Here is a 13,837-nt window from a genome sequence, read left to right on the forward strand (position 1 = left end):
GCGCTATAATAAGGTACCTCTTTCCCAACAGGAATGCCAAGGAATGACGAATACTCTTCCAAGGTAGGAGCCAAAAGATAATCAGTGAATGCGAAACAACGGAGGGAAGGATGATAAAACTGAAGCAAAGTGTGAACTCCCTCTTGCTCATCCTTGGTAAATGGCATCTTGAGGAGGCTCAGAATGTACCCATATTTCTCTCGGAAATTGGTTGACTCATCCGGTGTGATCTTCTTTGCCAAACACTCAACAAACTTCAGATTAGGATTCACAAAAGAATAAGAGTAATTGCGCTTGCCAGTCTTCAGTGGTGGAGCCATGTGTTAGTCGGAGACAAAGCCAAAAAGTTCCTGAAAATAAATGAACATGCATGTTAAATGATGTGGTGGAATGCATTTCGTTGGGAGAATCCTAAAATCTTTTCATTATTCCTTTTCCTTTTTTTTTTCTTTCCAATTTTTTGCAAAAAGGTATGTACATATTCTTTTTCTTTCCTTTTCTTTTTTCTTTAGAACTAGATTTTAGGATTCTCCGCGAATGAAGTGGGGTGAATGCAATAGTATGATGTGTCATGTGCATGATGTGGTGAGAGACTGAATGTCCCTCGCAACTCTGAACATCTGGGTAATACTGATTATAACAGGTTCAAAATTTCGACTTCAGATTGCAAAATGGAAATCCGGGTATGATGAAGGCTAGTATCCTGTCCCTCCCCAAAACTCACGGGTATGAATTCTAGACACGGACAGGTGGTCCCTAATGGTCACTGGGGTCTATAGTTCCCATGGGGTACAAAGTGTTTGAGGCAACAAGAGTGCCAGACACAGTGTTCCATGAAAGAACCTCGCCCAGTTGTGGTACCCCACATCAACTCGATCGTAGCAAGAGCTACGGGAGCCAACATGAGCATCCACGCTAATCCTAGGTGTCACTTGGCCTGGGTAGTGGGCCTTTTACCTCGAAACATCCCACCCAACCTGCAAAACAGAACAGAAGACCCCAAGGAACACAGAATATAATCCATATGCATGATGTGCAAACAGAAATAAATATGATATGCGAGCAAAGAATAAGCATGCAAACATATATACAAGGTATAGACATAAAAAACAAATAAACACCCAGTAAATAAACAAACAAACGCAGGCTAGGATCGACTCACTAAGGATGGACCAGCAACAGGTCTAGCAACATCCCCAGCAGAGTCGCCAGCTGTCGCACGCTCGCGAAAAATGAACAGAGTCGCCACCAATATATTTATCCCATAAGGGAAAGGAATATCAGAAAACCTAACAAGGGAAGGAACAGGGTCTTGCGACCAGAGAATCAAGGTACGGGAGTCGGTTACGCAAGGGGAAGGTATTAGCACCCCTCACGCCCATCGTACTCGATGGTATCCACCTATGTTTGTTTCTATCTAAAGGGTGTGTACTATGTCTATGTCTAAATGCGAAATGAATGCAAAATGTAGGGAAAATAAAGAATTGTACTCGCACGGGCCCTACCCCGCTGCCTACGTATCCTTTTCAGGAATCAGAGTTACCGTAGCTCGGCTAAAGATTTTCTGTTTGTTTTTGTGTTTTTTATTTGGGCGGAGTTAACGCTCGCGCTCTTGCATAAGGGGACAGCCTAGGATGCAATGGAGCGGAGATAACGGTGCCCTTATGTGCCAAGCAGGCAAAAGAAAAAGGAATGATTGGTTTGTGTCTTTTAGAGTAATTCCATGATGACGAGAACCTACCACCAGATCTCGCATCACTTCCTCACTTTTGTTTTAAGTCTGAACATTTATTAGGTTTTTTTGAAGTGTTTTTGGTTGGTGTTTTTTAAGGGGATTTTATTCAAGTATTTATTAATGTTTTAAGGTTGAAAAGGAAAAAGAATGCAAAAGAGGGAGACTAGCCTATTTCTAATTCTATGTTATTGGAATATTCTAAGAGAAATGGGGGAAGAAAAACAATTAAATGGATTAAAGTGATATTAAAGACCAAGGGTTTTTTAGACAATTCACAAAGGAGAATATTCACAAAATAAAAGAATTAAATCTATACAAAACCCAAAACAAACAATTATGAGAATTATTCACAAACTACTTCATTCTTATTCATGCAAGAGTCTAATTTGGAATTTACAAAGAAACTATTTATTTATTATGATTTATTATACGAAAAACTATAAAAAAAAAATTCGAAAAAACGATTAGAAGAAATTAAAATTTCTAGAAAATCTAATTAAAAGGAAAAGGTTTCTTGTTGCAGTTTTTATCTAAGAAGAATCAATTAACAAGTAAAAGGAATAAAAGACAAAGTTCATTTCTATTTTGTTTATTAAAAGCAGGGGGTGCAAAAGCAATGCATTGACTATGTGTTATGAACGAAATTGGTCCTGATTACAGGGGTGCAAAGAGGATGGCGCTAAGGCCCAAGGAACAATGAGGAGCACGGCCCAGCCTGGTGTTACCATTGCAAAAATCCAGACAAACACTCTTATATTTATTCCTTACTCAGCATGTGATCATTTTTATTACACTATGGTTTTTCTTGTATCCACATAGAAAAGTAACGTGGCAAACTATAAGATCAATTGGTCATCCCTAAGTTAGTGACTACAAGACAAAAACTCTCCTTGGGCCATCCATAGCTAGACATGTCATTATACAAAAACAGAAACACCAAAATAATGGGAAATCAGCCCAATAAGTACATGCCACGTTGGATTGGAGAAAGAAAGCAATTAACATGCATGCAAGCTCCGGAGACGTTTCCGGTCTCCTTCTCTGGCACCACTAGCCACCGGAATGACGTCAAACCACCCAGGAATTAAAAAGGCTTACGTGTTTCGTTTCGGTTTCTTGCCCTGAGTTCGAATATACTACTATTTTCTATTAACTCTACCTCTAACTTGCACACAGATCGCGATCTACGATCCTAACATTCAAAGGCTTTAGCAAAAATCCATATCAAACACAGCAGCATGACTCTCACAATATACCGAACCAAAATAAGCTACTAACACATTCGAAAACAAAGTCAATATCACAGCAGACGAAAATCATTCCAAGATCCCCACATGAACATGTTATCCGCTTTGCAGGTGCGATGAAATGTATCTAGCACATGTTGTTATTCTATAGGCATGATTAGGACTCACCTGGGGTGTATCTTAACTCGAACCTTTAGAACACTTTTACTACTCCCGCTTTGGCTTCAGCTCTTGCACATGATGATGAAGTATGAATAGCTTGGAGAACTTGTTGTGGGACTGGAGGTGTGATGATGGCGGAGTGTAGCGGCGGTGAGGTTGTTGTGCTTCTGCTTTGGCAGTTGAGGGTGGTGAGAAATAGTTGGGAGTGAGAGAGATGAGTGAGAGGGAGAGAGAAGGGGAGAGAGAGAGAGAGGAGAGAGAGAGAGGGAGGTAGAGAGAGAGATAGAGAGAGGAGAGATAGAGAGAGGAGAGATAGAGAGAGAGAGGAGAGAGAGAGAGAGAGAGGAGAGATAGAGAGAGAGAGAGGAGAGATAGAGAGAGAGAGAGGAGAGATAGAGAGAGAGATAGAGGAGAGAGGTATAGTGATATGGTGAAGAGTGGAGGTGAGTGAGAATGAGGTGTGTGAGTTTCTATTTATATAGGCAACCATTGGTTTGTGATTCACAATTCTTGGATGTGGGACTTGAACTAGTTTGCAATGCCTCTTTCTCATTTTCCCAATGTGGGACTTGCAGCACACTTTTTCTCATTTTTCCAATGTGGGGCTTTAGTGCAATGGTGTGTTGTTTTACTTTTTTTTTTTTCATGCTGTGGTGCCTACTTTGAACACTTATATCTCAAACCATGGGCTATGAAATGATGCAAGAACGGTGTCATATCGAAGAGGGCATGGGATAGAACAAGATTGGTGTTGAAAATATCTCAAGATAAGGCTTGGAAGTATGAGAAAACTGGTCTTGAATTCATGCAAATACCACTGCACACGCCCAGCAGCTTGCTGTCACCTGCGTATGGCCAGAACGTGACTCTGCAAGGGTGGTACTTTGAGCCTCTCTATCTCGATCAATACATGTCCAAAATCAGTGATACTGGTCTCATTGGATAGAGGACATGGCAAGGAATAGCTTAGAACTGGGCTTGTTTAAGATAGAGACTTGTGGAGGAAGAAATAGGCTTTGACATTCGGTCCACCACGTGTTTGCTGAAATGCGTTGCGTGCCCATAATTCTGTGTCATGGCTGCCTGCAGAATTTGGTCAGGGTTGGGGCACCACTTTGAAGGCTTGTATCTCACTCAATATTTGCTCAATTGTTCCAATTCTTGTTTCTATGGATAGATGACATGGCAAAGAAGAGAATGATACCAAGTTTGCGTTCATATCACTTCTGTACAGCTCTGAAAATGACTGGAGATTTGGCACGCCATGTGTTTGTGAAAATGCCAGGTCATGACCTGACTGGTGACCTGGAATGTGACTTGGTTAAAATGAGTTTCCAGCAACTTCACACCACTTTAACTCTTCATACAAGCTTCAAATGAAAAAGTGTCCAACTACAAAGTTGTTCTCCTCCATGAGAGGAACAACTTTGATGTTGGAAACTTTTCCGAAAAATGTCGTTTGCCACGTGTAATCTGGTGCTGAAGTGGACTGCTCGACAAGATTTAAGACCTCAAAAATTTTTCTAAGTGTTGGAATGTCTTCTTTTTTCTATTTTTCCCAACTTTTTGCCGAACTCCCGATTTTATCCGTTCTTCGACTTTTCTTGATTAATTTTCCACCAAAAGTCAATATTTGAATAATTTTCCCGATTTTGACCCAAAAGTCAACTGTTCCGATTTTTCCGACTATTGATGAAATTCCCGATTAAATCTCTTCCACTCACATCCAGTCAAACAAACACATCCACCGTCAGTATGAGAAGTTTTCCACACATAGAAGCCACTTCTGATTAAATGTTGACCAGAAAGTCAACTGGTTGACTTTGGTCAAAGAAACCCTGATTTAAAGAACCAGATGATTTGCAAGCTTGTACCCTCTAATCAATGCCCTGATTTGAAGCAGAGAGACACCCCAATCCAGGAGCTTCCATGAACATAGCACCACATGATTGTACCTCAGTCTTCTTATTTTCTGATCAACAATTCTTTGCAATAAAGCTCCTCCTTGTTAATCTTTGAATAGTACCAATGGTATGAATGCATGCATGTGAGTTATGACCTAGGTGATGTATGTACATGAATGTAAAGCCTAAGCCAGTTAGAAGTTAAAGGGTAGGACAAATTTGGGGTATGACAGCTTCCCAAGAAAATTTGTGGACTAGGTTATACAAGCTATTCAAACTGTCAGCTATCAGTTTAATGTCAATGGGAGGTATACTGCTGAGATGCAAGCTAAAAGGGGTCTTAGGAAAGGGGATCCTCTATCCCCAATGCTTTTTGTAATTGTGATGGAATATTTACATAGAAAGCTGGCTGAGTTGAAAAACATCACCAATTTTAAGTATCATAGCAACTGTGCGAAACTGAACATAATAGACATTAGCTTTGCTGATGATCTTTTATTATTCACAAGAGGTAATGTGAACTCTGTGCAATTACTTATGGATAGGTTTCATGAGTTCTCTAAAGCTACATGTCTGTATGTCAACCCTACGAAATGCAAACTTTATTGTGGAGGGATGAATAGTAGTGCTATGAATCAGATTACTGAAATCACTGGATTTGGTATTGGTGAGCCGCCTTTCAGATATCATGGGATACCATTGAGCAACAAAAAATTAACTGTTAATCAATGTATGACCTTGGTGGATAGAATAGGTGCCTGTATTAAGCATTGGAGCTCTCACCTCCTTAGTTACTCGGGAAGAATCCAAGTTATCAACAACGTGATGTTTAGCACAACAAATTATTGGTTGCAGTGTATTCCTCTCCCAAAGGAGGTAACTAGAAGGCTGACAGCTTTATGCAGAACCTTCCTCTGGACTGGTAAAGGCTGTGTGACTAGGAAAACTACTATTGCTTGGAGCAAAATTTGCGAACCAAAATCTCAAGGTGGTATGAATGTGATTGATCTGGATAAATGGAATGGAGCTTTATGATGAAACTTCTATGGAATTTGATTCAAAAAGCAGACAGCCTGTGGGTAAAATGGGTACATACTTATTATGTTAAAGATGATAAGTTGATGAATGTCCCAATCAAATACTCGTGTTCATGGATCCTGAAAGGTATCCTTGGTAACAAAAATAAAGTGGTTGACATGGTTTACTGGAATCAGGTACAGGAATCAGGTAACTTTAGAACTAGGAGAATGTACAATGGCTTGATTGAGCAAAGTCCCAAAGTGCCTTGGAGGAAGATTATGTACGATTCTGAAGCTTCACAAAGAGCAGGGTTTATTCTTTGGCTGGCTTGCCATAATAGGCTAGCAACGAAAGATCGGCTGTACAAGTTTGGTATGATACATGAGGAAAACTGTGAGTTCTGCCACAACAAAGAATCCTTGCAGCACCTTTTGTTTGAGTGTCGTACCATGAAGAATACTTGGAGGGAAGTGCTGAAATGGTTGGGTGTTAGGAGTGAATTAATGGTAATTTCATGCGTTAAATTAACTACCTTTTGAGCTAAAAGTGAATAGATCTTGTGAATTTTACGGATTTTATAGTTAGAATTGAACTTTCGAGGTTCGATGCTAATCTTAGAACAACTTGCATCACTTTGGGTGTTATTTGTGCAGATATTGAAGCTAAGAGGCAAAGACTAGGAAACACGCAGGCGTAGAGCTCTAGAGAGGAAGAATCACAAAGAAGAAAGAAGAATTAAAGGGCGAGCCGCGCCAATAAAGGAGCGAGACGCGCCAAACTCTCTGCCTTGAGTTTACGCCGCGCCATTGCGTGCCGAGGCACGGTGGCTGCGTTACAAAGTTAAAATATTATAAATAGAAGCCCTAGGCCTCATAAGAGAGAGATCTTTGGTGAGCTAAATTAGGTGAGCATTCTGAGTTTGCAGTCAAGAACAACAATTGAAGGCCAAATCTTTACCAATCGAAGACATTCCATTGATGAAGATGAATCCGTCTATTAATTCTTGTGTGTTCTTCATGCCTATGGAGAGCTAAATTCCTCTTGTTGAGTTTAAGGTAGTAATTAACCTATGAATATACAATATCATTGATTCTTTCCTATGAACAATTGTTTGAATTTATTATCAATAAGAAACCTTGTTTTTATATTAAATTATCGTGGAGTCTTTGATCGAAAGAAAAGATTCTAACTTTTGCCCTAGGTTACTATATTGATTCAATCTCAATTTGCAGAGATTGAATTGTGATTGAGTTTTCATAATTATCGTTCCGTATTACTATTATCGATATTGATATTTGGAGAGATCGAATCTCATACCGGTAAAAGTCTATCTAATTTGATTTGCAGACATGGAATCATATTTGAGGATAAGTGAAGATAGTAATTCAAAAGATTGTTCAATTGTGAATTAATTGATAAATTGTATAGGAATAGGTTGATGAACCCTAAGGCTCAACATATTTCCTTAATCATTAACAAACGTTCATTATTTGCATTTACATTATTGTTTACATTTGATAGTAATATAATCATAAAACAAACGCAATTAACTTTTCTCACTCAAAATAATCAACTATAGAACGACAGTGATATTAAACCAATCCCTGTGGATACGATATATTACCGAAAATATTTACCCATAAATACTTTCAACAAATTGGCGCCGTTGCCGAGGATTGGTGTCAATATTGCACACATTGCAATAGTTTTTATTTTGAGTTTTTGTTACTATTTCATTGATTTGGTTGCTTCACTCGTTTGTTAGTTTGTGCAGAAATTCATGTATGCGCAGTAAAGTCACCAGTGATCAACTTCTTTTTGATCCCGAGATCGAAAGGACCGCTAGGAGATTAAACAGCAAAGCATGAAGAAGAGCAAACATAGCAAGAACAAGAGACAACGCAACCGCGACATCGTCACAACGACTTGAAGCTATTAACGAGTCGCAAGAAGGACTCTTCTTTCACGAACTATTCACGGAAGAAGAACCGGAAGTTATTATACAACCTACTGTTGTCAACATGGCTGCTACTGGTCCATGTGCTAATAGCCCAAGGCTCAACCCACAGTTTGCTAGAACTGCCGCCAACGGGCGGATTTCAGAATTGAAGACCGGTATCATACAGTTGGTTTGTGCAAGCCCTTTCGCCGGGTTGGATCACGAAGATCCGTATACACATCTTACTAGATTCTATGAGTTAGCAGGTACAACTGGTGTAGCTCAAGTTGATGAAGAAGCACTGTTCAAGAGGTTGTTCCCACACTCTTTGTTATCTAAGGCAAAAGATTGGTATCTGGATCAACCCGAAACAGTGATGACTGATTGGAATACCTTAGAAGAAAAATTTCTGGAAAGGTTTTACTCTCAAAATCGATTCTTTGAAGTAAAAACAGCGATAGCAGTATTCTCTCAAGGCAGTAATGAATCATTGAATGAAGCATGGGAAAGGTATAAAGCTATGTTGAGAAAGTGCAAAGGACACGGTTTTGCGGAAGTTGATCAAATCCACATGTTCCGTAACGGGCTCACAGCTACGAACAAGACACTCTTGGATGCCACAGCTGGTGGTTTACTTATGTCCAAGACACCTGCTGAAGCTACTCAGATAATAGAGCGAATGGCTCTAAATGATCGTCAGGGCAACCATGATCGAACGGTCAGAGATAGGAAACCCGGAGTATTGGAGTTGAACAACAGTGATGCTCTGCTGGCCCAGAATAAGCTATTAACATCACAAGTGGAACTTTTGGCACAACAAATGTCTAAATTACCACAACAAATCAAGGAGCTGAATGGGGTATCTAATTCTTATCAAGTTGCTAAGTGCGAGTTATGCAAGGGAGATCATCAAACAGGATTCTGTCCACCAGTTCTGGAAGAGGAAGTGAACTACATGAACAATAACCAAGGACAAAGGCAGAATCAATATCAGAATCCTCCGTATCAACAAGGGTATCCACCAAGGAATAACAATCAAGGTTATCAACAAAGGGCACAGAATCAGGGATACCAACAACAAGCCTTTCAACCTTACACTCAACCGTCACCACAACAACAAGGAGGACAATCTAAGTTGGAAGAGACCATGAATCAGTTCATACAAATGTCAATGACAAATAACAAGAATCAAGAGGCAGCGATAAAAAGTTTGGAAACTCAAGTGGGTCAACTGGCTAAACAACTTGCAGCTAATCAGTCAAATGCAACATTCTCAGCCAACACTCAAGAGAATCCAAAAGAGCACTGCAAAGCGGTAGTGACAAGGACTAGGCAAAAAGGAAGTAATAATGAAACTGAAAGGAATGTGGTTGAAGATAATACGGAAGAGGAAGCTGAAAAACATGACGGAGAAGATGAAGAATATGAAATTATCAATACTAATGCTGAAGAAGAGAATGTGAATAAAGAAGTCAAAAAGAAAGAAAAGCTGAAAAGAAAAAGCAGTAGAGAAAATTTGGCAAGCAACGTGATACCCAGTCAACATTTTGCCATATCCTCATGCTCCATCAAAGAAGGACCATGCTAAGCAATATGCAAGGTTTATGGAAATTTTTAAACAACTACAAATTAATATTCCATTCTCCGAAGCAATTGCTCAAATGCCAAAATATGCCAAATTCATGAAAGATATCTTAACAAAGAAGAAAAGACCGGAAGAAGAAGAAGTTGTTCTACTTGATGCACAATGTAGTGCCATAATATCACGCCTTCCTCAAAAGGCAAGAGACCCCGGAAGAGTCACATTGCCAGTTACAATTAGTAATCAAAATATCGGGAATGGACTGATTAATTTAGGATCAAGTATCAATCTAGTTCCTCTATCAATAGTGAAGCGGTTGGGAAATATTGAGATGAAGTCAACAAGAATGACTTTACAGTTAGCAGATAAATCAACCACTCTACCTTACGGTGTTGCACAAGACATGTTAGTGAAAGTTGACAAATTCTTGTTTCCGGTAGACTTCGTTGTGATTGACATGGAAGAAGATAAGGAGTCACCTATCATTCTTGGGAGACCATTCATGAAAACAACCCGAATGATGATCGACATTGATGATGGTATAATGAAGTTAAGAGTTCAAGATGAAGAGGTATGCTTTAATCTCTTCGATGCCATGAAGCAACCAAAAGACAAGAATGACTGTTTTCGCATGGATGTTACTGAAGAGAGTGTAGTGGAAGTGGCGAACCAAATTCATCTATCTAGCCCTTTAGAGAGATCTCTTGTTGAATCTTTCAATGTACTTACTCAAGAAGAAGAAAAAGAGATTGAGTTGTTTTTAAAGGAATTAGAAAAAGGTGGCAACACGGTCACAAAGGCGGAAAAGATAGAAGATTTGGAGTTAAAAAAAGGAGTTAAAGAGTCAAAGATAGAATTAAAGCTACTCCCATCTCATTTGAAGTATGTCTTTCTAGATAAAGAAGGAGATAAACCTGTCGTTATCAGTTCTAAGTTGACTCCAGACGAAGAGGCCCGACTCATTCAAATTCTCCAAAAGAACAAAGATGCAATTGGATGGGTATTGGCGGATCTGAAAGGAATAAGTCCTGCCTATTGCATGCACAAGATTATGTTAGAAGAAGAATTCAAACCGGTAGCTCAACCGCAAAGAAGACTAAATCCAACAATGGAAGAGGTAGTTAGGAAAGAGGTGATCAAACTTCTAGAAGCAGGTATGATTTACCCAATTTCTGATAGTGCATGGGTGAGCCCAGTACATGTTGTACCAAAGAAGGGAGGCATGACGGTGATCCGTAATGACAAGAATGAACTCATACCAACAAGAACAGTAACCAGGTGGAGAATGTGCATCGATTATCGTAGACTCAACAAAGCTACGAGGAAAGATGATTTTCCCCTACCGTTCATGGATCAAATGCTTGAGAGGTTATCGGGGTAGAATTACTATTGCTTTTTAGATGGGTATTCCGGGTACAATCAGATTGTGGTGAACCCAGAAGATCATGAGAAGACAGCTTTTACATCTCCATTTGGAATTTTCGCATATAGACGGATCCCATTTGGATTATGTAATGCTCCAGCTACTTTCCAACGGTGTATGCAATCCATATTCTCCGACCTCATTGAAAAAAGTATTGAAGTATTCATGGATGACTTCTCCGTATTTGGAAAAAATTTTGATATGTGCTTGAATAATTTGGATGTGGCACTTGGAAGATGTATTGAAACCAATTTGATATTAAATTGGGAGAAATGCCATTTCATGGTGACTGAAGGGATTGTACTCGGACACAAAGTATCTTCCAGAGGACTTGAAGTGGACCCGGCCAAGGTGGAGGTAATCTCAAAACTCCCACCTCCAATAAATGTCAAAGGAGTAAGAAGTTTTTTAGGTCACGCTGGATTCTATAGAAGATTTGTGAAAGATTTTTCAAAGATTGCCAAACCTTTGAGTAATTTACTCAACCAAGGTACCTGTTTTAATTTTGATGAATCTTGTGTTCAAGCCTTCAATGACCTAAAAGACCGGCTGGCCACCGCACCTGTGATCGTAGCACCCGATTGGACAAACCCCTTTGAACTAATGTGTGATGCTAGTGATTATGCTATTGGTGCAGTATTAGGCCAACGAAAAGGAAAGATATTTCATGTCATACACTATGCAAGTAAGGTGTTAAATGATGCTCAAGTCAACTATGCCACCACAGAAAAAGAATTGTTAGCCATAGTGTATGCCCTTGAAAAGTTTAGATCCTATCTCATTGGGTCAAAAGTGGTAATCCACACAGACCATGCGGCCATTAAATATCTGCTTACTAAACCGGATTCGAAGCAAAGGCTCATTCGTTGGGTTCTCCTTTTGCAAGAATTTGACATAGAAATACGGGATAAAAAAGGTACAGAAAATGTGGTAGCAGATCATTTATCCCGTTTGGTCAATGTAAACGTCACCAACCAAGAAGCTGAAATAAATGATGAATTCCCGGATGAGCAACTTTTTCAACTCCAAATAAGACCTTGGCTCGCCGATCTTGCTAATTATAAAGCAACCGGTATCATACCAGAAAACTTTGATTGGAATAAGAAGAAAAAGTTGGTAGCCGATGCAAAATATTATGTATGGGATGACCCATATTTGTTTAAGATAGGTAAGGATGGCATTTTAAGAAGATGTGTTACTGAAGAAGAAGCACAACAAATTTTGTGGCACTGTCATAATGCGCCTAGTGGTGGGCATTTCAACGGATGGAGGACGGCAACAAAAGTTCTCCAATCCGGATTTTTCTGGCCTACTATTTTCAAAGACGCCCACCATCATGCAAAGAATTGTGACAAATGTCAAAGAGTTGGAGGGATAAGTAAACGTGATGAGATGCCGCTTCAAACCATTATTGAAGTAGAAGTTTTTGATTGTTGGGGCATAGATTTCATGGGGCCTTTTCTTCCATCTTTTGCTAATGAATATATTCTAGTTGCAGTGGATTATGTCTCCAAGTGGGTAGAAGCCATCGCTACACCAAAAGCGGATGCCAAAACGGTGCTAAAATTTTTAAATTGAAACATATTCACACGTTTTGGGATGCCTAGAGTGATTATAAGCGATGGTGGATCTCACTTTGTTAATGAGCAGGTAGCTAAAGTGCTGGATAAGTATCATATCAACCATAAGATAGCATCACCATATCACCCCCAAACCAACGGGCAAGCAGAGATCTCAAACAGAGCAATCAAGAATATTTTGGAGAAGACTGTATCAGAATCCCGAAAAGACTGGTCGGTAAGAATTGATGATGCCTTGTGGGCCTATAGGACAGCATACAAAGCACCAACTGGTGCATCTCCATTTCAAATGGTTTACGGTAAAGCATGCCACCTCCCGGTTGAGGTGGAACATAAGGCATTATGGGCCTTACGATTCTTCAATAGAGATGATAGCTTGGCTTATAAGAAAAGGAAGAATCAAATCCATGAGCTTGAAGAATTCAGGTACCTAGCATATGAATCCAATAAGATGTACAAAGAAAATATGAAGCGGTATCACGACAAGAGAATCAAGAAGAAAGAGTTCAAAGTGGGAGACCTTGTTCTACTATTCAACTCGAGACTCAAGCTTTTCCCAGGGAAACTAAAGTCTAAATGGTCAGGACCGTTCTTAATCAAGGAAGTTAAATCATATGGCGCTATTACTATTGAGGATAGTAAGACTAAAGAAAGCTGGACCGTTAATGGAGAACGGTTAAAGAACTACCTTGGGGGAGAATTTGATAGAGAAGTGTGCACAATCTCACTTTTGAGCACATAAGAGAAAGATATCAACCGTCGAGCCATGCGACGTTAAACGAAGCGCTTGTTGGAAGGCAACCCAACGGAGTAAGTTCTTTTGTTTTTCATCTATTATTTTTATGCATCATCCTATCTTCGCAAACCCGCTATGTGAATGCAATCACCACGCTGCGAGGCCAAACAGAAGTTTGGCGCGCCGCGGGAGCAAAGAAGCGCGCCGCGAAGCCAAACAGAGAGTTTGGCGCGCCTCGGGTGTAACTAGGCGAGGCGCGGTCGTTTGAGAATCCGCACTAACGAATCTGCTGCGCCTAAGGGGAGAAGTATCCCGTCCCTGGAAAGCTAAGGCCCATATTATGGTTGGCTGGAACCTAACCCTTGTCCAGTAAGGGGGGGGGGGTACAGGTGTTGAAACCAATAACCCACCGCAAGAGAAAGCGGATGAGATTGATTCTATGTTTGCTAACGGATATGATGATATTGTTGACCTTGTTTTTGCAGATTATTTTATTTTATTTATGTTGT

The 13,837-nt window shown here is 39.9% G+C and overlaps 2 protein-coding genes across 2 annotated transcripts; both read left to right on the forward strand.

Moving 5' to 3' along the window:
- The first annotated feature begins 5,369 nt into the window (after positions 1-5,369).
- Positions 5,370-6,083, forward strand: LOC131625600 (uncharacterized). The gene has a single exon (XM_058896447.1). It carries the CDS (start codon positions 5,370-5,372, stop codon positions 6,081-6,083), a length of 714 nt encoding a protein of 237 aa, XP_058752430.1.
- Positions 6,084-9,178: 3,095 nt separating this feature from the next.
- On the forward strand, positions 9,179-13,334 carry LOC131625601 (uncharacterized). The gene is made up of 7 exons (XM_058896448.1): positions 9,179-9,526; positions 9,789-10,025; positions 10,140-10,310; positions 11,013-11,484; positions 11,539-11,928; positions 11,995-12,526; positions 12,620-13,334. The coding sequence occupies exons 1-7, from the start codon at positions 9,179-9,181 to the stop codon at positions 13,332-13,334; spliced, it is 2,865 nt and encodes a 954-aa protein (XP_058752431.1).
- Positions 13,335-13,837: the final 503 nt, after the last annotated feature.

The sequence above is a fragment of the Vicia villosa genome, unplaced genomic scaffold (genome assembly GCF_029867415.1).
Source record: "Vicia villosa cultivar HV-30 ecotype Madison, WI unplaced genomic scaffold, Vvil1.0 ctg.000227F_1_1, whole genome shotgun sequence".
In the NCBI taxonomy this organism is placed as follows: Eukaryota; Viridiplantae; Streptophyta; class Magnoliopsida; order Fabales; family Fabaceae; genus Vicia; species Vicia villosa.

What these genes read in the sequence shown, in the direction of transcription:
- LOC131625601 (XM_058896448.1), top strand. Translation starts at nt 9,179, where the DNA reads ATGACAAATAACAAGAATCAAGAGGCAGCGATAAAAAGTTTGGAAACT. An exon ending in TTGACAAATTCTTGTTTCCG is followed by an intron (nt 10,026 to 10,139) that starts GTAGACTTCGTT and finishes GGTATAATGAAG; the next exon opens with TTAAGAGTTCAAGATGAAGA. An exon ending in AAAGATTGCCAAACCTTTGA is followed by an intron (nt 11,485 to 11,538) that starts GTAATTTACTCA and finishes CTTGTGTTCAAG; the next exon opens with CCTTCAATGACCTAAAAGAC.
- LOC131625600 (XM_058896447.1), top strand. Translation starts at nt 5,370, where the DNA reads ATGCAAGCTAAAAGGGGTCTTAGGAAAGGGGATCCTCTATCCCCAATG.